This window comes from Melanerpes formicivorus, unplaced genomic scaffold (assembly GCF_026170545.1).
Source record: "Melanerpes formicivorus ecotype bairdi unplaced genomic scaffold, bMelFor1.0.p_v2 SCAF_2928, whole genome shotgun sequence".
NCBI lineage: Eukaryota > Metazoa > Chordata > Aves > Piciformes > Picidae > Melanerpes > Melanerpes formicivorus.
Window position 1 is genome coordinate 1 of NW_027145279.1, and position 23,639 is coordinate 23,639.

Below are 23,639 nucleotides of genomic sequence, written 5' to 3' on the forward strand. Positions count from 1 at the left end.
GACCAAGTGCTCCCCACCTTACCCCCAGGGGTACCCCCAGGGGATGAGGCATCTCTGTATCACCCTATAGCAGCACGAAGTGAAGCAGCAGGGTGAAGCCCCCTAAGAATCCATGGCACCACCCCCCCCCCCCAAGAATGCATGCACCCCCCTGAGCCCCCCCCCCCACAGCCCCCTGCCCCAAACCAGGAGCCCCCCAACCTGCTGGATGCTGCTGTGCTCCGAGGACAGCACCCCCTGAGCCCCCCCCTAGCCCCCTGCCCCATGCCTGGCCCCCCCAACCTGCTGGATGCTGCTGTGCTCCGAGGACAGCACCCCCTGAGCCCCCCACACCTCTACCCCAAACCTGGAGCCCCTCAACCTGCTGGATGCTGCTGTGCTCGGAGGACAGCACCCCCTGAGCCCCCCCCCCCACAGCCCCCTGCCCCATGCCTGGAGCCCCCAGCCTGCTGGATGCTGCTGTGCTTGGAAGACAGCACCCCCTGAGCCCCCCACACCTCTACCCCAAACCAGGAGCCCCCCAACCTGCTGGATGCTGCTGTGCTCGGAGGACAGCACCCCCTGAGCCCCCCACACCTCTACCCCAAACCAGGAGCCCCCCAACCTGCTGGATGCTGCTGTGCTCGGAGGACAGCACCCCCTGAGCCCCCCCCCAGCCCCCTGCCCCATGCCTGGAGCCCCCCAACCTGCTGGATGCTGCTGTGCTTGGAGGACACAGTGCTGCTGGAGCGGGACAGAGCCCTCTTGGGAGAGCAGAGATCCTTCTCGTGGCTGCCCATGGCCGGCGAGCAGATGGGGGGGGGGGGCAGGGGGGGGCACAGCCAGAGCCCTCCCACTCCTGTCCACACTGCAGGGCTGAGGGGCGGCTGGTCCCAGCTCGTCCGTCACGCCCCGAGCCGCGGGAGCCGCTGCCACGAGTGGGTGCCGGGGTCAGGGAGGGCATCACCCACCCTGCCTGGCAGCCGCATCCCTTCCCTCGTGGGCACCCCCGGGCGTGGGGAGCCTGCGGCTGGGAGCCGGAAAGTGACCCCCAGAGGGAGCTGGAGCCTTGCTCTCGCCCGGCCTTATCTCGCCCTCCCCGCCCGTGCCCGCTGCCCGCCTGGCAGGTCCAGAGTCCAGCCCCTGCTCGCCTCACGGTGCCACGGCGCAGCCCCCACGGCGGGCACAGGAGGTTAACCCCCTAGGGGTCCAGAGCGCCTCCGGGTCAGGACATGACCCTCCCCAAAACCCAGATCCCCACCCACGCCCCCTCCCTCCCTCCCTTCCTCCCTCCCTCCCTTCGCCTTTCCCCATCACAGGGCAGGGAAACTGAGGCAGGAGGGAAGCTCCCCCCCACGCCAGCACCTCCCCGCGCCTCCAGCGCCGCCTCTTCCCGGGTCCTGCGATAACCCCGGGACGACGGCTGAGCCCTGGCACCGGGAACCACTGCTCCGCTACCCGCCGCACCGGACACGCCGCTACCCGCCGCACCGGACACGCCGCTACCCCGCCGCCCCGGGCGCCCCGGTACCGCGTACGCCGCTCAGAGGGGAGGGAACCGCGGGGGGCTCCCACCGCAGCCCGGACACCCCCAAACACCCTGCCCAGCCTGCCAGCGACCTGAGACCCCCCACTCCGGGTGCTGCCGTGGGGCCAGGTTGGCCTCCCCCAGCGCGGGTAACGGGGCTGGGCCGGGGCCCCCGGGGAACCCCCGCTGCCCGCCCCTGCCTGGCACGGGGGGGTCAAAGCTCCGGGCAGCCCCGGGCAGGGCACGGAGGTGGGCACGACCCTCGTTAGGGCCGGGGGAAGCTGGGTGCAGTGCCTTCGCCCCCGCCCCGGCTGGACCCCCGGCGGTCTCCCCAGCGGCCGCGTCCCGGGCGCTCACCTCGGGGGGCGGCGGGCGGGCAGCCGGGGCCGGTCGCATCCTGCCCGGCGGCTGCAGGAAGCGGAACACGGAAGAAGGCGGAGGCGCCGGGCCGGAGCCGCTCGGCTCTGCCCCCTGCACCGTGGAGGACCGGAGCCGCCAGCCACGGCAGCCCGCCGGGGGAACCGGGATCCCCCCCGCTCCCACCTCCCGGCACCGAGCCCGACCCACCCGCGGCCGCGGCACGGCCGGAGCCCCAGCTCCCCTTCCGGGGACAGCTCCTCTCCCTCTCGGGGCGGGGGGAAGGGTTATCCCCTACGGCGGGGGCTCTCCTCCCTCCCAGCCCAGCCCAGGGGAGAAGGGGAGCCCCCGGCCCTGCCCACTCAGGGTGGGAAAGGATATCCCCAGGAGAGGCAGCACCCCACGGGGGTCCCGGGCCCCCCACCCCTGGGCGTTGCTTTAACCTCCCCCCCAGCCCACCCCTCGGATCTCCCTTTCTCCCAGAGCAGCCCCCAGGCTCTCCCCTCAGCATGCAGGGGCAGGACCACCCCCGACCCCCACCCCCAAAGCCGAGAGGAGGCTCCAGCAGCTGCACCACACTTTAATGGAGGACACAATCCCACAGCCTGCCTTGGGGTCACAGCAGGCTCCCCCCAGCCCAGGGGGGCTCAGAGCAGCCCAACAACCCCCCCAGAAGCACCACCACAGCCCCCCACCAGCCTCCTCCTCCTCCAGATGCTGCCAGCAACCCTCCAGCCACAGCCCCCAGGACACAGCTGGACTCTGGCAGCTGTGGGGAGCAGAGGGAGCCCAAAGGGGCTGGTGACAGCCCAGCACCCCCAGACCCACCACTGGCTGCCCACCTGGGGCCAAACCTTCTGCTCCTGACCCTCCCCCTCGACTGCAGGCAGGGAAGGAGCAGACTCTAGGCCAACACACAGGGCCTGGGGGCCAACATCAGTGACCCCCTGGAGTCTGGGCAGGATTAGGATTGGGCTTGGCTGGGCTGCCCCTGCCCCCAGCCCTGCTCCCTGGGGCCTCAGCTGGGCTTCCACTGACCCCAGCCCTGCTCCCTGGGGCCTCAGCTGGGCTCCCCCTGACCCCAGCTTTGCTCCCTGGGGCCTCAGCCCTGCTCCCTGGGGCCTCAGCTGGGCTCCCCCTGTCCCCTGCCCTGCTCCTTGTGGTCTCAGCTGGGCTCCCTCTGTCCCCAGCCTTGCTCCTTGTGGCCTCAGTTGGGCTCTCCCTGTCCCCTGCCCTGCTCTCTGTGGCCTCAGCTGGGCTCCCTCTGGCCTCAGCTGGGCTCCCCCTGTCCCCTGCCCTGCTCCCTGGGGCCTCAGCTTTGCTCCCTGTGGCCTCAGCTGGGCTCCCCCTGTCCCCAGCCACACTCTTTGTGGCCTCAGCTGGGCTCCCCCTGTCCCCTGCCCTGCTCCCTGGGGCCTCAGCTGGGCTCCCTCTGACCCCAACTTTGCTCCCTGTGGCCTCAGCTGGGCTCCCCCTGTCACCAACCACACTCCTTGTGGCCTCAGCTGGGCTCCCTGTGGCCTCAGCTGGGCTCCCCCTGTCCCCAGCCACACTCCCTGCGGCCTCAGCCGTGCCCCCAGCCGTGCCCCCCGCACCCCCAGCCGTGCCCCCCCTCCCGCAGCTGGCGCAGGTGCTGCTCCAGCAGGGCTGTGAGGTGTGCAGGGCCTCGCTGGAGCAGGGAGGAGGTCTGGGAAGGCAGCAGGGCCAAGGCCCCAACGGTCTGGCCCTGGGTGGCCTCCAGGGAGGGCAGCTTGGCGAAGTTCTCCACTCCCTGCCTGCTCAGGATGGTGTCATCGATGCAGGCACCTGGAGGAGAGCAGCAGAGCTGAGGATGAGCCATGGGGTGGGGCACCCAGAGCCCCTTTCTGTCTTCCCACAGGGAAGGTTTGATCCTGCAGGCAGGACACCCACCCCCCCCTCAGCATGCCCCCCCCTCATTTTAGTGGGCATGAGGATGTGATGCACAGAATGGGCTGGAAGGGACCTTCAGGATCAGCCAGTTCCAGACCCCTGCCATGCCCAGGGACACCTCACCCCCCAGCCCAGGCTGCTCAAGGCCTCATCCAGCCTGGCCCTGAACACCTCCAGGGAGGAGGCAGCCACAGCCTCCCCTGGGCAGCCTGTGCCAGTGCCTCCCCAGCCTCACTGGCAAGAATTCCTTCCTCATCTCCACTCTCAGTCTCCCCTCTCCCAGCTCAAATCCACTGCCCCTTGTCCTACCACTCCATGCCCTCTGATCCCACAGCCTGGGAGGACATCCTCTTGGATGTGGCACTTGGAGCCATGGTTTAGTGGCCAGGAGGTGTCAGGTAAGAGGTTGGACTCGATGATCTCTGAGGTCTTTTCCAGCCTGGCTGTTCCTACGCTGTGGCCCTGCTCTGGCAGGGGGGGGGGGCTTGGGACTGGAGGATCTCCAGAGGTCCCTTCCAGCCCCTAACATCCTCTGCTCCCGTGAGAGCTGAGCCCAGCAGCAGTGCAGGGGGGACAGAGAGGAGGCTCTCACCCAGGAGGTTGACCTGTGGCACTCCCTTCAGCACCCTCAGCATCTCCTTGGCCTTGGCCTCCGGGCTGACCAGCAGGATGTTGCGAGCCACGAAGAGAGGGAGGAGGTTCCTGTACTTGGACTGGGACAGCACCGGCCTGACGACCTGGGGAGACAGCCCCCTCACAGCTCAGCTGTGCCCCGCAGGAGCTGCACCCCCAGGCACACAGGGGCCTGCCCCCTACCTCGTTGAGGACAAACTTGACCTGGATGTTGTGCTTGCGCAGGTAGTGCCTCAGCAGCGCCACCTCCTCCTCGGGCATGGAGTTGAACTGGCAGACGGCGACCATCCGGTTGTCCCTGAAGGCCTCCCGCACCTGCCGCTGCAGCAGCCGCCTGTAGCCGTCCTCCTGCGGGCACCCGAGGCCGGTGGGGCCCGGGGAAGGGGCAGTGGCTGCCGCCCACCCCCCCGGGGCGCGCCCCGGGCCCGCCGGGGGAGGCTGCCGCGGGGCGCGGGAGGGCGAAGGCAGAGCCCGAGAGGCTGCTCGGGGTGCAGAGAGGAGGGACAGGCTGCAGAGGGGCTGCCAGGGACCCACAGAGGCTCAGCAGGTCCCAGAGAGGCTGCCAGGGACCCACAGAGGATGAGCAGGTCCCAGAGGGGCTGCCAGGGACCCACAGAGGCTCAGCAGGTCCCAGAGGGGCTGCCAGGGACCCACAGAGGCTCAGCAGATCCCAGAGGGGCTGCCAGGGACCCACAGAGGGTCAGCAGATCCCAGAGGGGCTGCCAGGGACGCACAGAGGATCAGCAGATACCAGAGGGGCTGCCAGGGACCCACAGAGGATCAGCAGATACCAGAGGGGTTGCCAGGCATCCAAGGAGGCTGCCAGGGACCCACAGAGGCTGAGCAGATCCCAGAGAGGCTGCCAGGGATCCAAGGAGGATAAAGAGACCCCAGAGAGGCTGCCAAGGGCCCCAAGGAGGCTGCCAGGGACCCACCACAGGTCCCAGGGAGGCTGCCTGGAGCAGGACTCTCCCAGTTCCCAGCACCTGGACTACCAGCTGGGGCAGCTTCCAGCCACCCAAGGGGGCAAGGAAGAGGAGCAGCACTCAGCCCGGGAAGCTCTCCTGAGCCAGGCTCAGCCCGGGGCAGGGCCGTCCCGGCGGTCGGGACCACCCCGGGGCGGGAGGAAGGGCTTCGGTCCCCGCCCTGAGCCCCCGGCGGCCAGCAGCGACAGACGGAGCCTACCAAAGCCACCCCGCGGTGGCTGCGGCCCCAGGGCAGCGATTTACCTTCTCGAGCGATTCCTTCGGGGGGGTGATGCAGCGCGGGGGGACGGCCGGCCGCGGGGGCATGTACTCGGTGACGGCCATCAGCTTCTGCCGCTGGAAGTGCATCGCCTTCCAGTGCCGGGTGACAGCCTTGGAGCCGCGGCGGGCCAGCTGCAGGGCAGGCAGCCAGGCTGGGAGAGAACAGCACAGGCACAGCTCAGGGCAGGCAGCCAGGGTGAGGGGAGAGGGGAACAGGACAGGCACAGCTCAGGGCAGGCACCAGGGTGAGGGGGAGAGGGAACAGGACAGAGAGGGAACAGGACAGGCAGAGCTCAGGACGGGCAGAGCTCAGGACGGGCAGAGCTCAGGACGGGCAGAGCTCAGGACGGGCAGGCAGGGTGAGGGGAGAGGGAACAGGACAGGCAGAGCTCAGGGCAGGCAGAGCTCAGGGCAGGCAGCCAGGCTGGGGAGAGGGAACAGGACAGGAACAGCTCAGGGCAGGCACAGCTCAGGGCAGGCACCAGGGTGAGGGGAGAGGGAACAGGACAGAGAGGGAACAGGACAGGCAGAGCTCAGGACGGGCAGAGCTCAGGACGGGCAGAGCTCAGGACGGGCAGGCAGGGTGAGGGGAGAGGGAACAGGACAGGCAGAGCTCAGGGCAGGCAGAGCTCAGGGCAGGCAGCCAGGCTGGGGAGAGGGAACAGGACAGGAACAGCTCAGGGCAGGCAGAGCTCAGGGCAGGCAGGGTGAGGGGAGAGGGAACAGGACAGGCAGAGCTCAGGGCAGGCAGAGCTCAGGGCAGGCAGCCAGGGTGAGGGGAGAGGGACACAGGACAGAGGGACACAGGACAGAGAGGGAACAGGACAGGCAGAGCCCAGGGCCGGAGCCAGGGCCGGGTCGCGGGGGGGGGGCAGCTCGGGCCGCGGGGGGGGGGGGCAGCAGGCCGGGCCGCGGGGGGGGGGGGGGGGGGCAGCCCGGGCCGCGGGGGGGGGGCAGCTCGGGCCGCGGGGGGGGGGCAGCTCGGGCCGCGGGGGGGGGGGGGGGGGGGCAGCCCGGGCCGCGGGGGGGGGGCAGCTCGGGCCGCGGGGGGGGGGGCGGCAGGCCGGGCCGCGGGGGGGGGGGGGGGGGGCAGCCCGGGCCGCGGGGGGGGGGCAGCTCGGGCCGCGGGGGGGGGGCAGCTCGGGCCGCGGGGGGGGGGGAGGGGCAGCTCGGGCCGCGGGGGGGGGGCAGCTCGGGCCGCGGGGGGGGGGGGGGGGGGCAGCCCGGGCCGCGGGGGGGGGGGGCAGCAGGCCGGGCCGCACGCACGCCCTCTCCCGGCAGACCAAGGCCCCGCCGCTGCCGGCCGAGCCCCGCGGAGGCGCGCGGCCCCGGTGAGGAGGGGGAGCGGGGGGTGGCCTCACCCCGCCGCCAGGGCGCGCGGCCGCCGCTCAGCGTCGCCATCGTTGCCGCAAGGCCTTGTGGGAAGGAAGGAAGGGGCAGGAGGCCTTGTGGGGAGGAGCCGCAGCAGGAGGCCTTCCCGCGCCGCGCCGGCAGGGGGCGCGCAGCTCCCGCCCCGCCCCTTCCGGCGCCCTCCGTCTCCTAGCAACGGGGACGCCGCGGCCGGCGCCGCCGGGACCCCAGCCCCGCCCCCGGAGCGCTGCGCCCCCAGCCTCGGCAAGCCTGGCCCGGGTCGTTCTTCTCTCCCGCAGCCACAGAGGCTCTGCGCCCCCCCCTCCAGCCCTGGGGTCTGGTCCCCACGGCCCGGGGGTCTCTGCGGCCCCCAGCTCTGGGTCCTGGCCCCGGTGACGCCACGCAGCCCCAGCTCGGGGGTCGCTGTCCGCTGTACCTCGGGGGCCCTGATCCTGGTGACCTCCCCTGCCCGCAGCTCCATGGTTCCCCCAGACCCTAGGGGCTCTCTGCCCAGCCTGGGGGTCCCAGCACTGCTCGCCCCCAGCCCAGCGGTCCTGCCCCCAGCGACCTCCCCAGCCCGTGGGTTTCTGCCCCCCATTGCCTCGGCAGCCTTCCCCTTCCAGCGAGCGATGGGACCAGCCCAGCCCCCACAGCACACCCACCCCAGGGCCCAAGGAAAGGACAAGGACCCCCCTGCCATGGCTGGAGTGGACGAGACCCTGCCTGGGGGTGAGTGAGCCACTGTGGGGGCTGCTCATGTGCCAGCCTGGGAGGGTGCTGGGGGGTGGTGGACCCCACCAGCCTGAGCCCTGTCACCCTGGGTGTCCCACAGACGGGGAGCAGCTGCCCCCCAGGAGTGATCCTCACCAGCAGCCTCATCGCCACCAGGAGCCTACCTCAGCTGCTGGATCCCCAAAGCCCAGAGAGCCGGTGAGGATCCACACAGAGCCTCCCTTCACCACCCAGGCTTGCAGGGAGAGGGTTCTGGGCACAAAGGACACCCCCAAAACGCCCTCTCTTCCTCTAGACCCACGGAGCTGCTGCCTTCCTCAACCATCCGTTTGGATCATCAGAACATCTCTGCCATTGGGAGGCTGCAGAGCATGCTGGAGGTTCACAGCCTCTACCTGCAGCAGGTGAGGCACCAGGGCAGCTGCTCCCAAGTCTGACTTTTCAGGCAGTAGAAAAACGTGTTGCCTTTCTTGACTTTTTTTTTTCCCCCCCCCTCTTTTCCCTCCCAGAACCAAATTGAGAAGATTGAGAACCTGAGCTGCTTTCCCAACCTGAGGTACAGGCAGTTTGTTCCCCCCTCCCAGGGAGATCACTCTCCATGGGCCTCCCTCCTTCCCTTAGCAGAGCTGGGGAGGGGGCAGTCCCCTGAGAGCCTGGTCCTGACTCTGGGGGCTGCGGGATCCCGCTCAGCTCACCCCCACTGCCCTCCCTGCGCTCTGCAGGGTCCTGTCCCTGGCTGGGAACCGCATCTGCAGGGTGGAGAACCTGCAGCCCCTGCGCCACCTGCGCCTCCTGGACCTGTCCCACAACCACATCCAGACACTGGACCCAGGTGGGAGGCAGGAATGGGTCTGGGTGTGGCCTGGGTCTGCTCAGGAGCTGCAGGAGATGGGGGGGGTGCTCAGCCCCACCTCAGCACCCTTCTGCCTTCCTTTTGCAGGTGAGCTGCCCTGCAGCCTCCGTCTCCTCGACTTAAGAGGGAACAAATGCACCCAGCAGCACGGCTACAGGTGGGGCAGGGCAGCCCACAGGGGAGAACAACCCCCCCCAGGCCACCTGAGCCCCTCAGGAGGGTACAGCCCCCTCCTCAGATATCAAATAGAACCTGAGCCCTCCCCCACCCAAGCCCCAGGAATCTCAATCTCTGCCCAGGGCAGGCTGTGGGGGGTGGGCTGCACAGAGCAGTGCCAGCAGGGTGTGGGGCTAGGGGCTGGGGCACGGTGCCAGGGGGGTCAGTGCCACCCCCAAAAGTGCTCCCAGCTCCAAGGTGATGCTGTGTGGTGGGGGAACATCTGCTCTTCCTTGCAGAAGGCTGGTGCTGGGAGCCCTGCCCCACCTCCTGGAGCTGGACACACAGCCTCTCCGTGGCGCTGTGGGTGAGGAAGAGGAGGAAGGAGGCTCTTCCAGCAGTGAGGATGAAGAGGATTTGCTGCTCTCTGAGCCAAGCAGCCCTTTCACTGCAGGCAAAGGTGCCCAGGCTGAAGCAGGACCTGCTGCATGCTTTGGGGTTAAGCAGGCCAGCCCCCCTGTCTCCAAGGGTGACAGGAGTGGCAGGGCCATGCCAGGTCTCCTCTAATCCTTCTCCATCCCTTCCTCCTTCCATCCCTGGCAGATTTCTTTGTGGACCTGCACCAGGATCTGTCCAGGCACTCACAGCAGAGGCAGAGTGAGGCTCTGGGGAAACACCAGACCCATCTGAAGGAGCTGGAGGAGCTGTGGGAGCGTTGGGACCTGCTGCTGCATCCAGCACCCCTGAGCCCAGGCCGGGAGGGAGCTGCCAGCACCACTGCCCCAGGACCCAGGCGCCCTCATCCCTGTCCCCAGGCAAAGCCAGGGACACAGCTGCCACCCCTGCCAGGACCCACTGGGCAGCCCCAGCAAGCTTCCAGTGGGAGCCAGCTCTGTGCCAAGGCTCTGGAGGAGAAGAGTCCCAGCAAAGGAGCAGGAAGCAGGCACTTACCCCTCATACCCCCCCAGCAGCACAGCTCCACACAGCTCCAATTAAAGCCTCTTTATTCCTACACTGATCACTGCTCTGCCACGGAGCCCCCAGCCCCACAGCCAGCCCCAGAGGAGCTGAGCACAGGCAGCTCTGCCTGAGGGTGGGAAAAAAACCACTCCAAATCCCACTTCACATCCTCCTTCTCCCCCCTCCACATCCACAGCCACCTCTCAAATGTGCCAGTTCCTCTGGGGCTAGTCAGGGCTGGAGGCTCCACAGCCCCAGGCAGGGCTGGAGATGCTGGTTGAGGAGTTCCCCACCACACAGATCCATGGTGGGAGGTGAGGAGCCAGGACTGAGCACTGGGGAGGTTTTCTCATCCTCTGCCCAGGAGCAATGCCCTAGAAGGGGGGGGCCAAGCCCACCCCAGGTCCGTGGTGGGAGATGAGGAGCCAGGACTGGGCACTGGGAAGGTTTTCTCATCCCCTATCAAGGAGCAATGCCAGAGGGGGGGAGGGAGGGAGGGACAAGCCCACCCACCTGAGTGGGGTTTAGATGTAAAACTTCATCTCTGCCTCCACACAGTCAAAGAAGAGGTCAGCCAGCTCCTCGGGGCTGGGGGTCACCCTGCCCCCCAGCAGGGCCTTCACCCCCTCCAGGCCCTGCTGCTCCAGGTCCCGCAGCGTCTGCAGCAGCTTCTGCCCCTTCTCCTGGGGGAGGTGGGGGGGAATCAGGGAGGGAGGAGAGCTGAGCTGAGCTGGGGCACCCTCAGGGAGCTCCACTGTCTCCCACATCACCCAGGGGGTCCCAGGCAAGGGGTGGCTGGGGAGGGGTCTGCGGTACCTGGTCCTCCTCCATCATCTCCAGCGCCGCCTGATGCCGGCGGTAGAGCTGGTGGCGCCGGTCCACCCTGCGCTGGAAGCGTGGGACCTGCCTGGCAGGGTCGTCGTGGAAGGTGGGAGATGCCACCTGTGGCACAGGCTTGATGCCAGCCACGAAGATGAAAGGCTTGAAGACTGACCTGTGCAAGAGAGGAGCGGCAGGATCCTGCCCCCAGCCAGCACGACGAGGGACGCCGCAGCCCGCAGCCTGGCTCTGCCCCATCCCTGCCACCCACCCCCGCCCCAGGGCTGCCCCCTGCGCTGTCCTCACCTGGAGGGGTCAGGGGTGGCTGTGAAGAAGTGGACACAGGGCAGGGCAGGGTCCTGGGGCAGCACTGACACCATGCTGCCAGCCGTGCGGAACCCCTCCGAGTCCACGCAGATGCCGCTGGCCTTGTCCCGCAGGATGGCCATGAAGGTCTCGGCCGTGATGTGACCTGGGGGGCGAGGCAGAGCCACAGCAGCCCCTGGCAGCTCAGCCACGGCCTCACAGGCGGCGTGCTGGTGGTGCCAGGGTGTGCCACGGGTGGCCGTCCCCATGCTTGGTGTCCAACCCCATGCTTTGCACCCGTCCTGGCTCTTTATGCCCACCCCCACTCTTTGTGCCCACCCCCACTCTTTGTGCCCATCCCCACGCTTTGTGCCCACCCCCACACTTTGTGCCCATCCCCATTCTTTGTGCCCATCCCCATTCTTTGTGCCCACCCCCACTCTTTGTGCCCATCCCCATTCTTTGTGCCCACCCCCACACTTTGTGCCCATCCCCACTCTCTGTGCCCACCCCCACTCTTTATGCCCATCCCCACACTTTGTGCCCATCCCTACTCTTTATGCCCACCCCCACACTTTATGCCCACCCCCATGCTTTCCGCCCATCCCCACTCTTTGAGCCCATCCCCATGCTTTCTGCCCATCCCCAAGCTTTGAGCCCATCCCCATGCTTTGTGCCCATCCCCACTCTTTATGCCCATCCCCAAACTTTGTGCCCACCCCCACACTTTATGCCTATCCCCACACTTTGTGCCCATCCCCATGCTTTGTGCCCATCCCCACTCTTTGAGCCCACCCCCACTCTTTGAGCCCACCCCCACTCTTTGAGCCCATCCCCACACTTTGTGCCCACCCCACTCTCAGTGCCGATCCCCACTCTTGGAGCCCATCCCCATGCTTTGTGCCCACCCCCACTCTTTATGCCCACCCCCACACTTTGTGCCCACCCCCCACACTTTATGCCCACCCCCACACTTTGTGCCCACACCCACGCTTTGTGCCCATCCCCAAGCTTTGTGCCCACCCCCACTCTTTATGCCCACCGCCACTCTTTAAGCCCATCCCCACTCTTAGTGCCCATCCCCACTCTTGGAGCCCATGCCCACTCTTTGTGCCCACCCCCACACTTTGTGCCCACCCCCACTCTTTGAGCCCATCCCCACTCTTGGAGCCCATGCCCACACCTTGTGCCCGTCCCCACGCTTCGTGCCCATCCCCACTCTCTGTGCCTGTGCCCACCTGCGTGCTGCCTCAGCAGCTCCTTGCCAGCCCGGTAGCGAGCCTTGGCAGCCTCCATGCGAGGCGGCTGCTGGGGCAAGGAGAAGGCCTCAGCGAAGCTGAACTCTCCCTCCCCGCTCCACCAGCCCTGGCTGCGCGCTCGCTGCCGCAGCCCCGCGTGCTCGGCGCTGATCTCCCTGCCGATGCTCAGCTGGTTGGAGATGTTGCAGCTGCCCTCTGCCAAGGCCACAGCTGGCTCAGGCTGGGGCAGGAGGATGAGACACACACACCCCCCTCCCAGTCTGACCAGTGCCCACTCAAGACACCCCCCCACCCTCCAAGTCTGCCTGGTGCCCACTCAAGGCTCCCTCCCCGTCTGTGCCCACTCAAGACCCTCTCTACCCTCCAAGTTCAACCAGTGCCCATTCAAGACTCTCCCTACCCTCCCAGTCTAACCAGTGCCCACTCAAGGCCCCCTCCCAGTCTGTGCCCATTCAAGATCCTCTCTACCCTCCCAGTCTAACCAGTGCCCACTCAACACTCCCCCCACCCTCCCAGTCTGTGCCCACTCAAGACACCCCCCACCCTCCCAGTCTGTGCCCATTCAAGACTCTCCCTACCCTCCCAGTCTAACCAGTGCCCACTCAAGGCCCCCTCCCAGTCTGTGCCCACTCAAGATCCTCTCTACCCTCCCAGTCTAACCAGTGCCCACTCAAGACTCTCCCCACCCTCCCAGTCTGTGCCCACTCAAGACCCTCCCAGTTCAACCAGTGCCCGCTCAAGACTCTCCCAACCCTCCCAGTCTGTGCCCACTCAAGACTCTCCCTCCCCTCCCAGTCTAACCAGTGTCCACTCAATACTCTCCCCACCTTCCCAGTCTGTGCCCACTCAAGTCCCTCCCAGTCCAACCAGTGCCCACTCAATACTCTCCCCACCTTCCCAGTCTGTGCCCACTCAGTACTCTCCCAACCCTCCCAGTCTGCCCAGTGCCCACTCAAGACTCCCCCCCGATCCTCCCAGTCCGACCGGTGCCCACCCACGGCTGCCCCGGTGCCCGCTCACCCTGGAGCCGCCGTGCTGCCCAGTAGCTGCCAGCCGTCTCCAGCAGCCAGGCCTCGGAGCGGTCGGCCAGCAGGAAGGTGTTGTGGTAGCTGAAGGGCTCCGGCTCCTCCTTGCAGCTCCCCCCTTGGCCGTAGCGCTCCAGCAGCGCTGCCATCACCTCCACCGCCTCCCGGGCACAGCTGCCCCGCTCCAAACCCAGCCTGCCAGGCCAGCAAGCACGGGGAGGGGGGGAGACAGGGGGTGAGGGGGAGGCGAGGGGGGCAGCCAAGGCGAGGTGAGGGGCGGGGGGGCACACCGCAGGGGTCCTCACCTCACCAGGTCCATCCCCAGCAGCGCCTCCTCCTCCCCCACCGGCTCGCGGGTCCAGACGCCCTCGTTGCCCACGCAGAGGCCGTGCTCGTTGGCACCCATCTCAGCACCCCACAGCCAGGCAGGGCGGCTCAGCACCACCGCGTGGGTCCTCTCCACCTGCTCGATCTCCAGGTAGGTGCACTGCGGGGTGGGGAGGGCAGGGGGGGTGCGCACACAAACACGCGCGGCGTGGGGCTGAGACTTGGCAGGCCCTCGGGGCGCTGCCCCCCCCGCGGCGGTGCCAGCTTCCCGGTGTGGTCCTCACCTGGACTTTGCTCCCGGGAGGGTGGACGGCAGCAGGGATGTAGACGACCTCCTGCACCTCGTGACGTGGACGGTCGGAGTTCTTGCCGAAGATGACCGCAGGAGAGGCCGTGTCCGGCGGCAGCGCCACGAAGCAGTCGCAGGATGAGGGCACAGGGTCCTGCTCTGCCATCCTAAACCGTGCACAGGACATCACCCCCCCGGTCCCCGCCCTTGGTTGTATCCCCCAGGGTCCCTTTGGGGCTGCCAGACGTGGGGACGTGTTGGGGGGGGGATTTTAAGGGATGAAGTGCTCCCTAGAGCTGAGGGGACAACAGGGACCCCATCCCGGAGTGGCCCTGGGGGCATCTCCTTCCCCCGGGACCCCGCAGCTCTGCACCGATCGGGGGCGTCCGACCGAGCAGCCCCCGGTAACCGGGACCCCTTCGCACCGACCGCGGACGGGCCCCCCACCCGCACAGGCCCGGTAACAGGCACCCTCTGCCCGAACCCCCTCCTCTGGATCCCCCCCCGAGACCCTCCAGCCCCACGGACCTGCTGCTGCTCTCGCACCGCCGCGGCCGCCGCTGCCTGGTCCCCGCCTCCCCCTGGCACGTCCCGACGGCGGCGCCCGGTGGCCGGAGGTCGCACGGCGGCAGCGGACACCGGCACCGGCACCTGCGTGGGGCGTGGGGGGGTGGAGGAGGAACCAGACCCCACAGGAACCCGGGGACGGAGGTCTCCGATCTCCCCCGCAAGGAGCAGGGATGGGAAACCCGGGTGTGCGCTGGAGGGTCCCGTGGGCAGCACCCCTGGGGGTATCGCTCCCGTGGGCAGCACCCAGCGTGGGCAGCGCCCCCTGTGGATAGCACCAAGCACGGGCAGCATCTCCCGTGGGCATCACCCTGACGGGCAGCACCTTCATGGGTAGACTCCCCCCTGGGCAGAACCCTGTGGGCAACATCCCCGTGGGCAACACCCAGCGTGGGTAACACCCCCCGTGGGTAGCACCAAGCACGGGCAGCACCCCCAGTGAGCAGCACCCTGTGGGAAGCACCCCAATGGGCAGTACCCCCATGGGCAACACCCAGAGTGGGCAGCACCCCCCCCGTGGGTAACACCCCCCTCGGATAACACCCCCCCGTGGGTAGCACCAAGCACGGGCAGCACCCCCCGTGGGCAGCACCCTGTGGGAAGCACCCCAATGGGCAGCACCCCCCGTGGGCAGCACCCCAATGGGCAGCACCCCCCGTGGGCAGCACCCCACGGCACACCCCCCCCGCGGTATGCAGGCAGACCTGCCCGGCAGCACCCTGCCCGCGGGGGGACCCTGGGCGCCCGCCCGGCGCGTCCTGGTCTCTGCGGCCAGGCCTGAGCGGTGCAGGATGTGACCCTCTCAGAAGGGGCTCAAGCTGGTCCTCATTTGGGTCACCCCCCACCCACCCACCCGCGCAGCATCCCGAGCGGCCCCCGGAGGCGTGAGGCCGAGGGGTGGGGGGCAAGGTGCGGGACAGATGGATCCCTTGGAGAGCTGGGGGGCAGGACACAGAAGGTGGTGGATGTGTGGGGCCCTTGGCAGGGGCGGGCGGGGGGTCAGGGTGCTGGACGTGTCCCTGGGCACAGACGGAGCCGCAGAGCCGGGGGGGGTCGAAAACACGCGGCGTTTATTCCAGTACAAAACCGACCCACAGCCCCCCCGCAGCCTCTTCACAGCACAAACCCTCCCCACGCTGCCTTGGGTGGGGGGCAGCGGGAGGGGTTTCACCCCTCACCCCCAGCCTCAGCATCTCTCAGGCCAATCCCTCCCCCCCCACACCCCCTTCACTCCCCGCCCCCTCCAACCCCCCACCCCCGGGGCTCCCGGCTGTGCCGGTCCCTCCCTGCCCCGGGGAGGTGGCTCGGGGGTGGGGGACGCGGCGGTTGGGGGTGCAGGGCCGGGATCCCCACGCCGCAGCAGGCTGGACTGGTTTCGGCGGGTGGGAGCCAGCCTCCGTCCCTCCCCGCCCGGTTTTACAGCCTTCATTGCCCCATCGCAGCAGGTTGGGCCCCGGGGGGGTGGGGGTGCGGGGGCAGAGCACACCTGGGGCCCCTCCTTGCAGCCCCCGCCGCCACAACCACCTCGCCCCAAAGCTGAGCCCCAAGCGCCCCCAAATGAGCGCGGGACCCCCCACTCGGTGGTCCCCACTCTTGGGGTACCTCTGCTTTAGCCCTCCCCTCTCCCTCTCCCTCCCCCTTTCCCCACCCCCCCCTACCCCCCCGTTAAATCTGTCCTCAGTGGCTGCAGCATGAGGGGGTCCCCAACATGCCAGAGCCCCTCTCTGGCCACTCCTGGAGCTAAGGTTGGCTACCAAAATCTGACAGCCCCACAGGTGCCATGCGGCACCTTGGGGAGGGTCCTGAGCTCCCTTCCTCCCTGCCCCGGGGTCCCCCTCGGGAGATTAAATTCCACCTGGGGGCGGGGGGGGAGGGCACGGAGGGGGAATTGTGTGCTGCAGAAGGCAAACGCTGGGGTCGGGGACATCCTTCGAGAGCTGGGGACAGCCCAGGTCGCCCGAGTCCTGCAGCGGGACAGCGGTGGCCACGCTGGGGCTGGGGTCCCTCTGGAGCGCCCTCCCCCCCGCCAACAACAACAACAACAACAACAATCACCCTGCAACGAGACTTCACCTCGTGCTGGGTTTCCCCCCCCCAGCCCCACTGTGCCGTGGGGCAGCCATCAGCTTCCCCCACCCTGAGGCAGCCACGGGGACAGGGATGGGGACCGTGTGAAGGGTCCTATTCCCTCCTCGCCCCCTCCCCAAGGGCCACAGCTTCAACCCAAGAGATCCACTCTGCCCGAGTGGCAAAGCCTGGCTTCACCTTAAGAAAATAATAATTATAATATAATAATAATAATATTAATAATTAATAACATTAGTTAATAATTAATAATAACAATAAAACAATCAAACCCGAAGACCACGGGGCGCCCCTCCGGGCACGGACCCCCACTCAACTTCACCTCTACCCCTTTCCACCACCCCCCACACCCCCCCCCCTCCAAGATCTTGGGGTGCTGCAAGTATGGGCAACCCCTCTACAGAGCCCCCCCCCAACTCCGAGCTCTACACCCCCCCACCCCACCCCACCCCCCCCTAGGGATGGAGCCACGGCAGGAGATCAGCTCCCCCAAATCTCTGCTCCCTCCCCCTGATCCCCAGCTGCCATGAACTGCTGCCAGCTTGGGGAGGGGGGTTGGGGGGAGCGGGAACAGAGCAGAGGGAGCTTCAGGTGCCCTCAGCAGCCTGCAAGTCTCATCCCACCCGATCCCAGTGCTGACCCCACCCCCCCCCCCCCCCCCCCCCCTTAAGGTCCCAGTGTCTCCTTCTGTGTCCAAGGGGTTCTGCCAAAACCCGGGGGAAAGCCCCAAAAGGGCCAAAAAACATCACCAGCCAGGGATGAAAGGCAGAGATGGGGTCCCCTGGGGAAAGGGGGGGAGGGTGGCCCCAGGGAAGGAAAGATATGGGGTCCCTGGTGGGGGGGTGCCCTGGGGTGTCACCAGGAGATCTGCTAAGGGATCCATGGGGTCCCCCGAGGGGACAGGCAGCATGCACGGCAGGGGACAGGCAGAGGTCCCCTGGAGATATGGGACCCCAGGGAGGGGATGGCTATGGGGCCACAGGGGGGACAGGCAGCATGCATGGGGGGACAACAGGGGTCCCCTGAAGTCACGAGGTCCCCAAGGGACCTGTAGCACCTCTAATGGGGTCCCTGGGAGCGGGACAGCAATGGGGTCCCCAGGGACCTGGCAGCAAGCCCAGGGAGGAGGATCCCCAGCAGCCACAAAGGGCCCCGGGGACGGACGGCCATGGGGTACAGGGGGGGAGGAGGCGGGGGTCGAGGGGTGGCGGGCAGCTTGGCCGTGCCAGGCCGGAGGAATGTGGCCGCCCCGGCTCTGCCAGGACCGCGGCCGCCCGGTGTGCTTCCCGCCCGGGGCCGCGGCGGTGGGTGTGGGAAAGCTGCAGGTGTGCGCTTGGGCAACCGCCCGCCGCCACGCCACGCGCCCCACGGGAACCCCCCCCCCCAGCCCCAGCCCCCCACGGCTCACATTCAAGCAGGACTTCTCTTTTTCTCCCCACCCCTCCCCCGTTTTAGCCTCGATGAAGACCCAAACCGAAACAACAAAGGGATTCGCATCCCCAAGTGGTGCTTCAGGGGATGCAGGATCCCCACCAGCCCAGCAGTGCCAAGCAGGGAGGAGGGGAGGGGGGGGGCTGCGGGTACCCATTGTGTACCCCCCTCCAATCCCCCAAGAGGTGCCAAACCTCACACAGGGTTGGCACAAGGTGGGGGCGAGCCCGGGATGCCAACGGTGTGGGGGGGAGGAAACCAAAATGGGGAGGTTTGGGGTGGGGCCGCAGCCCCCCTCCCCAAGCAAAGGCTCCTGGGTTTCTCCTCTCTCCCTTTTTCCCCCCTCCACTTTCTCCTTCCTCCCCTTTGGGCTGGACGTGCCCGGGCAGCTCCCCGCTGCTTCGGCTCCCATTGATGTTCCTCCCAAACAGCCCCACCGCCTGCCAGCAGCTCCCGAAAGAAAAAACAGATTTGGGAAGCTGGGGGAGGACAAAAGCGGGGAGGGGAGGGGAGGGGAGGGGAGGGGAGGGGAGGGGAGAGGAGGGGGGGTGGGGGGGCGGGAGAGCGGGAGCGGGACAAGTGAAACCGCCTCAGGGCAGCTCCGGGCGCTCCCCAAACCGGCACGGCCGTAGCGGGGGACGGGGCTGTGGCACCACCACCGCTGTCCCCCGTCCCCCCACCCCCGCCTCTACCTCACCTCGAGCACAAGGTGCCAGCCCTGCGCCCACCCTGCCGCACAACCCCCACGGCAACCCCCTTCAGAGTCCAGCCCTGAAGGGTTTCCCCTCCGACCCTCGCCCAGGGTGCCCCCCCCCACAACGCGCACCTCCATCCGTGTTTCCCCCCCCAGGCACCCCCCCTCCACCACGCGGGGCTTTAGTGGCTCAGTTTGTGGGGGTGGCATTACCCCCCTCGGGCTCCCTCTTGCCTCCCTTGCCGGCTGTCTGGTCCCCGCTGCCTTTGACCTCAGCTTCTCCCCCATCTTTGCCCCCGTCGTGGGTCTTCATGTGCTTGCCCAGGTGGTCGCTGCGCATGAAGACGCGGCCGCAGACCGGGCAGGCGAACTTCTTGGCCCCGGTGTGGGTCTGGAGGTGCCTCTGCAGCTCGTCCGAGCGGGTGAAGCGCTTGCCGCAGAAGAGCCAATTGCAGACGAAGGGGCGGTCGCCGCTGTGCCAGCGCAGGTGGGCTTTCAGGTGGGACGTCTTGGCATAAGCCTTCCCGCAGCCGGGGATGTGGCAGTTGTGGAGGTGCTTGCGTTTCGCCCCTTCGGGGCACGGCCCTCCCCTCTCTGCCTCCTGGCAGTTGGGGCAGCGGCAAGCGGCTTGCCCCCCGCCCCGCGGCACCGCACGCCGGGCGCCTTTGGGTCGCACGCTGCCCTCTGCTTCCGGCCCTCGGGGTTCGGGGGGGCCCTCCATTGCCTTGGCTCCTTCCGCTCCCAGGAGATGTTGAGCGGGAGGGGGCAGCAGGTGGGTAGGGGGGGCGCAGAGCTGGTGCTCCCCGGCACCGTACCCGCCCAGGGCTGGCGGCAGCCCAGGGTGCCCGGGCACCTGCAGCCCCCCCACCCTGCCCAGGGGGCAGCTCCATCCAGCTGGCTCCAGCGTGGAGGTCCCACCAGTTGACACCGCCCTCCTCACCGGGGGGGCCGGGGTGGGGGGGCCGAAACCAAGGCTCGTAGGGATGTGCCATGTCCGGGGCGGCTGGCAGCAGCTTGGTGTAGGCGCTGGGGCCGTCGCTGGGCAGCTCTAACCGCGGGGGGCCATGGGGCTCATAGGTGCCAGGGGTGGCAAAAGTGGCTTCGTCGGGACCTGCTAGCGGCAGCTCCGGAGGGGGCAGAGGGGAGGCAAAGTCTTGGGCGGCCGCCGCGGTGCTGCCGTGGGGCTGGAAGGGCTGCAGGGGCTGCAGGTCCAGGTGGGTCGGGGAGGATCTGGGGGCGTCGGAGGGTTGGGTCCCCAGGGAGCCGCAGACCGCTGTGAGCATTGCGGGGCAGCAGCTGGCAGACCTGAAGGGGGAGGGAGGGAGAAGAGCTGTGAGAAGAGGAGGGGCACACGTCCAGACCCCCCTTGCCCCTGCATACCCTGGCACAGGGAGGGGCTTGCCACCGGCGGCAGCCCCAGCACCGATTCCCATCCATCACTGGCATGATCCTGCCACGTCCTGAGTGTCCCCAGCACCTCATCACCCTCCTGTCCCACCAAGGGGTCTCTGTGCTCCACGGCCCGGTGGCACACCAGGACAGTGGTACCAGGCAGGGGTGGGCACCCCTTAGCACCCATCCCTGCATCCCTACGGACCCTTTGCCAGCTCCTGGCACAGGCCTGCTGCTGGTGGGTGCCAGTGGGTCACATCTGTAGCCCAAAGGTGTCAGTGCCCAGGTCTGAAGTCAAAGGAAACCACCAACATCTGCCTTGCCACCTCCCCGACCATGCCACTCCGATTAGGGGGCACAAGTGGTGTCCCCATGCCCATACCCCAACCACAGAGGGCCACAGCCCCCACCAGACCACCTTGGCTCTCCCATGCCCCAGCTGGGCTGGGAAATCCTCATCTTCATCTCTGCTCCTGCCCCAGGCCCTGGCAGCCCCCAGGCTACTTAGGGGGGAGGGTACAAAAACGAATCCGGGGGGGGGGTGAGCTGGGGCTGCACCTGGGGCTGCTTGGCAGCAGGATGGGGGAGCGGAGCCCCAGGGCCGTGCCGCTGGCGGCCCTTTGAAACCGGGCTCTGGGCTGCCTTTGCCCGCGGCACCGGACCCCCAGGGCACCCACTTGCAGCCCCGGACCCCCGGGCACCGGCTGCCTCCCCGGCGCGGCGGCCGTGACTCACCGGGAGCTGTGCAAACCCCACTGGGGACGGGCCCCACCCCGGTGTTGAAATCCACCTGCCGCCACCAGCTCCCGCCCCCCGACTTCCCACCGGCGCCGTGGTGGGGACGACTGAGACCCCTCCCCCCCCCCCTCCACAGACATCCCCCTCCCCTCCCACCACTGTCACCTGCTCCCAGACACCCCCAGGCGGACCCCTCCCCAGCTCCTGCCACCCCCAGTCCATACGGCACAGGGACAAGGCCCCAGAGAGACACCCGGGGGGGGTGATAGAATATCTTTTGGGAGGGGCTGTATCCCCTGTGTGAAGGGGATGGATCCCTAGAGCCCCCCCAGTCCCCAACACTATGAGCTCAGGGCAAGGAGGGGAGGGGGTGGTCCCCAGCGCTGAAGTTTCCCCCCAGCTGCATGGGGACTTCATTTTCCCTTGCCAGGTGGCACTGAGGAGGGCAGGGGGACCCCAAGGAGAGGGCTGAGAGCTGGGGGAGGGGGGGATGGAAAATCCCCCTGATGGGACCCAACTGCCCCTGTGCCATTGTCACTTGGGGGGGGCTCAGCTTCAGGCCATTACCACAGTGGTCGTAGGGGAATGACTCCCTCCCGGGCCCAGCAGCCTGAGCAGGTTTTGGGGTGCTGAGCCCCCAGGAGGGGCTCAGCTCTGCCCACCCCAACCCTGGAGAGGGGTTGGCAGCAAATGTGGGACCCATTTCTGGGGATGCCAGCGAGGTAGGGGAAGGCTGCCACTGAGGGGGAGCTCCCACACCAGCACTGGTCCCCAGTGGGGTCCTGAGCACTCCCCAGCTCCCCATGGGTGCAATTTGGGGTCAAAACCACAGAACCCCCCCCCCTCCCAGCGATGCCTGTCACAGGGCTTGGGGGTGGCAGCTGGCACCACTCAGGACCCCTCTGGATCTGAGGACAGAAGGGACCTGGCAGAGACATCCCCCAGCCCTCCAACCCCCCACAGGAGGCAAAGAGACCCTCTGTGGGGTCCCAGACAGGTCCCACCTGACACAGCCTCAGCATAACCACAGTGATCTGCAGGCAACAACAGCCACAGCGCACCCCCACTCCCAAACATCTGCCCCCCACTCTGCTCGGGGGGTCCCACCAGGACCCAGCCCCCCAACTACAGCCCCACTGCACACACCAAGCCCCACAGCTGGACCCTGACAGCTCAAAAAGCCGCTGCTGGGGGCAGGGGGGGGGGAAGCCCAGGGAGGGATCCCTCTTGTCATCACCCTGCCCCAGCCAGCCACGCGTGGAAACTCCCAGGGCGTTTTTCCACCCGGGAATGACGACCAAAAAAAAACCACCAAAAAGGAAAATCAAATCCCTTCGGAGGGTTCCCAGCGTCCCTTCCCCGTCCCCATTTCCCCCCCTCCCCTGCCCTCATCCCCTCCCCTCTTTGGCGGGGCTCGACGCCGCGTTGGCCATTTCACCGCAGGGAAACTGAGGCACCGGCGGGTGATGCGTCCCCGTGAGTCACGGTCCGGGCTGGGCACCGGCGGCTCTGGCTCTGCCCGTCTCCCGGCCCCAGCCGGTGCCTCACCCCGCGGCAGGGATGGGCGGGCAGCGCTGCCCGCAGCCCCGGTACCGGTTCCCGGCTCCGGTTCGGCCGGGCTTGGGGAAACGCCATCGGCGTGCGGGGAAGGAAGGGTGTCGGCAAAGATGGGGATGGGGGCTTGGGGCGGCGGGGGGAGGGGGGGGTGTGATGTTGAGGGTTTAGGGGTGATGCTGCAGGTTTGGAGGGGGAGGATTCTGTGGGTTTGGGGAGTGACGCCGTGGGTCTGGGGGGGTGATGCCGGTTTGAGGTAACGCCGGTTCGAGGGAGGATGATGCTGGGTTTTTGGGGGGTGCTGCAGGTTTAGGGTGATGCTGCAAGTTTAGGGGGTGACGCCGCGGGTTTGGGGGGCGACACCGTGGGTTTCGGGGGTGCTGCGGGCTCAGGGTGATGCTGCGGGTTTGGGGCGATGCCGCCGCTCTCGTCCCGTCGCCCACAGCCACGCTCCCTGGGGCCCGAGCGAAACTCCCCGCGGCTTCTCTTTTCGGGGGGTGGGTGGGGGGAGGAAGGTGGACGGGACGGACACAGCCCCGGCGGCAGCAAGGGGAGGGGGGAATCCCAGCCCCGCACCCGGGCTGGTCACCGGAGCCAGGTCTCTCTGGAAGGGGTGGGGGGGTCTCCGCTTCCAGGGGAGGGGACTCAGCGCTGTGAACTGAAGAGGATGAGGGGGGCGGGAGGTGAAGGGGCCGGTAGCCTCAGGGCTCGGTGGCCAGTGGCCGCGGCTGGGCGGCAAGTAAAGACTTGCTGCGACCGGGGCGGGCCGGGGCGGCGGGACCGGCAGCGACACGTTCCCAGCCGCCGGTCGGGGCGGCCGCCGGCCCCTGACCCGGAGTCGGGGGATCCCCAGCGGGCGCGTGTGGGGGTGTCCCCCGTACCACCCACCCGTTCCGCAGCACCGGCCGTCGGGGCCACGGAAGAAGGTATCACGGGCACTGAGTGGTATACGGGGGGGAGGGAGGCGGTGGGTACGTACGGCTCTAGCGGCAACGGGCTCCCGGTGGCTTCGTCCTCATCGGCGTGGCGGGGGCGCTGACTCCCGAGGGGACCCCGAGGGACCCGAGCGGCTCCCCAGGGATGGGGCACCCACTGGGCCGGGCGAGCAGGAATGGCTGGGTCCTAGCCCGGCTCCTGGCTCTTCCCTCCTCCTCCTCCCCCCCCCCAGCAGTCCCAGCTCCACCCCTCCCTGGCCCAGGTGATTTTAACCCTTGGAGGCAGAGTCCCAGCCCCGCCGCTTGACAGGAGCCTCTTCCCGGTCCCAGCAGCCGGAGCATGAAAGCGGAGGGAGGGGACGGGAAGTTCACAGCAGACACCGCAAACAGAGAAGGGGGGGGTGGAGGGAAGGTAATTAAAGAAGAAAGGGAAAAAAACCCTCCTCCCTTCCGCGCCTGTGGCCTCCTTCCTCTTGTCACCCTCCTGCCAGCCTCCCCCAGGGACCCCCTGG

At 68.2% G+C, this 23,639-nt stretch overlaps 4 protein-coding genes across 4 annotated transcripts; 1 reads left to right on the top strand and 3 right to left on the bottom strand.

Annotated features, from left to right (window-relative positions):
• Window positions 1–3,346: 3,346 nt before the first annotated feature.
• Window positions 3,347–7,084, bottom strand: LOC137440397 (large ribosomal subunit protein uL10m-like). Its single transcript, XM_068136671.1, has 5 exons — window positions 7,017–7,084; window positions 5,638–5,807; window positions 4,592–4,756; window positions 4,368–4,512; window positions 3,347–3,670 (listed from the first exon to the last, which is right to left on the bottom strand). The coding sequence occupies exons 1-5, from the start codon at window positions 7,054–7,056 to the stop codon at window positions 3,429–3,431; spliced, it is 762 nt and encodes a 253-aa protein (XP_067992772.1). The 5' UTR covers window positions 7,057–7,084; the 3' UTR covers window positions 3,347–3,428.
• A 398-nt stretch (window positions 7,085–7,482) lies between these two features.
• On the top strand, window positions 7,483–9,837 carry LOC137440398 (leucine-rich repeat-containing protein 46-like; the record flags this gene model as incomplete). The annotated part of the gene is made up of 8 exons (XM_068136672.1): window positions 7,483–7,734; window positions 7,838–7,935; window positions 8,033–8,141; window positions 8,247–8,293; window positions 8,460–8,569; window positions 8,678–8,747; window positions 9,046–9,206; window positions 9,350–9,837. Coding segments are annotated over 8 exons (1,335 nt in total), but the record flags the coding sequence as incomplete, so codon positions are not given.
• On the bottom strand, window positions 9,734–14,313 carry LOC137440395 (secernin-2-like). The gene is made up of 8 exons (XM_068136670.1): window positions 14,260–14,313; window positions 13,727–13,898; window positions 13,421–13,602; window positions 13,111–13,310; window positions 12,070–12,285; window positions 10,832–10,997; window positions 10,523–10,700; window positions 9,734–10,389 (listed from the first exon to the last, which is right to left on the bottom strand). The coding sequence occupies exons 2-8, from the start codon at window positions 13,895–13,897 to the stop codon at window positions 10,231–10,233; spliced, it is 1,272 nt and encodes a 423-aa protein (XP_067992771.1). The 5' UTR covers window position 13,898; window positions 14,260–14,313; the 3' UTR covers window positions 9,734–10,230.
• A 4,335-nt stretch (window positions 14,314–18,648) lies between these two features.
• On the bottom strand, window positions 18,649–23,332 carry LOC137440394 (transcription factor Sp6-like). Its single transcript, XM_068136669.1, is given in 3 exon segments — window positions 18,649–19,373; window positions 19,375–19,813; window positions 23,172–23,332. Coding segments are annotated over 2 exon segments (1,092 nt in total). The 5' UTR covers window positions 19,792–19,813; window positions 23,172–23,332; the 3' UTR covers window positions 18,649–18,698.
• Window positions 23,333–23,639: the final 307 nt, after the last annotated feature.

Coding starts and splice junctions, on each gene's coding strand:
- LOC137440397 (XM_068136671.1), bottom strand. CDS start 7,056: ATGGCGACGCTGAGCGGCGGCCGCGCGCCCTGGCGGCGGG. Junction 5,808..7,016: donor CCGCGCGCCCTGGCGGCGGG/GTGAGGCCACCC, acceptor GTTCTCTCCCAG/CCTGGCTGCCTGCCCTGCAG. Junction 4,513..4,591: donor TCAAGTTTGTCCTCAACGAG/GTAGGGGGCAGG, acceptor CTGTCTCCCCAG/GTCGTCAGGCCGGTGCTGTC.
- LOC137440395 (XM_068136670.1), bottom strand. CDS start 13,897: ATGGCAGAGCAGGACCCTGTGCCCTCATCCTGCGACTGCTTCGTGGCG. Junction 10,998..12,069: donor GCTGCTGAGGCAGCACGCAG/GTGGGCACAGGC, acceptor CTCGCCCCCCAG/GTCACATCACGGCCGAGACC. Junction 10,390..10,522: donor AGATGATGGAGGAGGACCAG/GTACCGCAGACC, acceptor CACCTCCCCCAG/GAGAAGGGGCAGAAGCTGCT.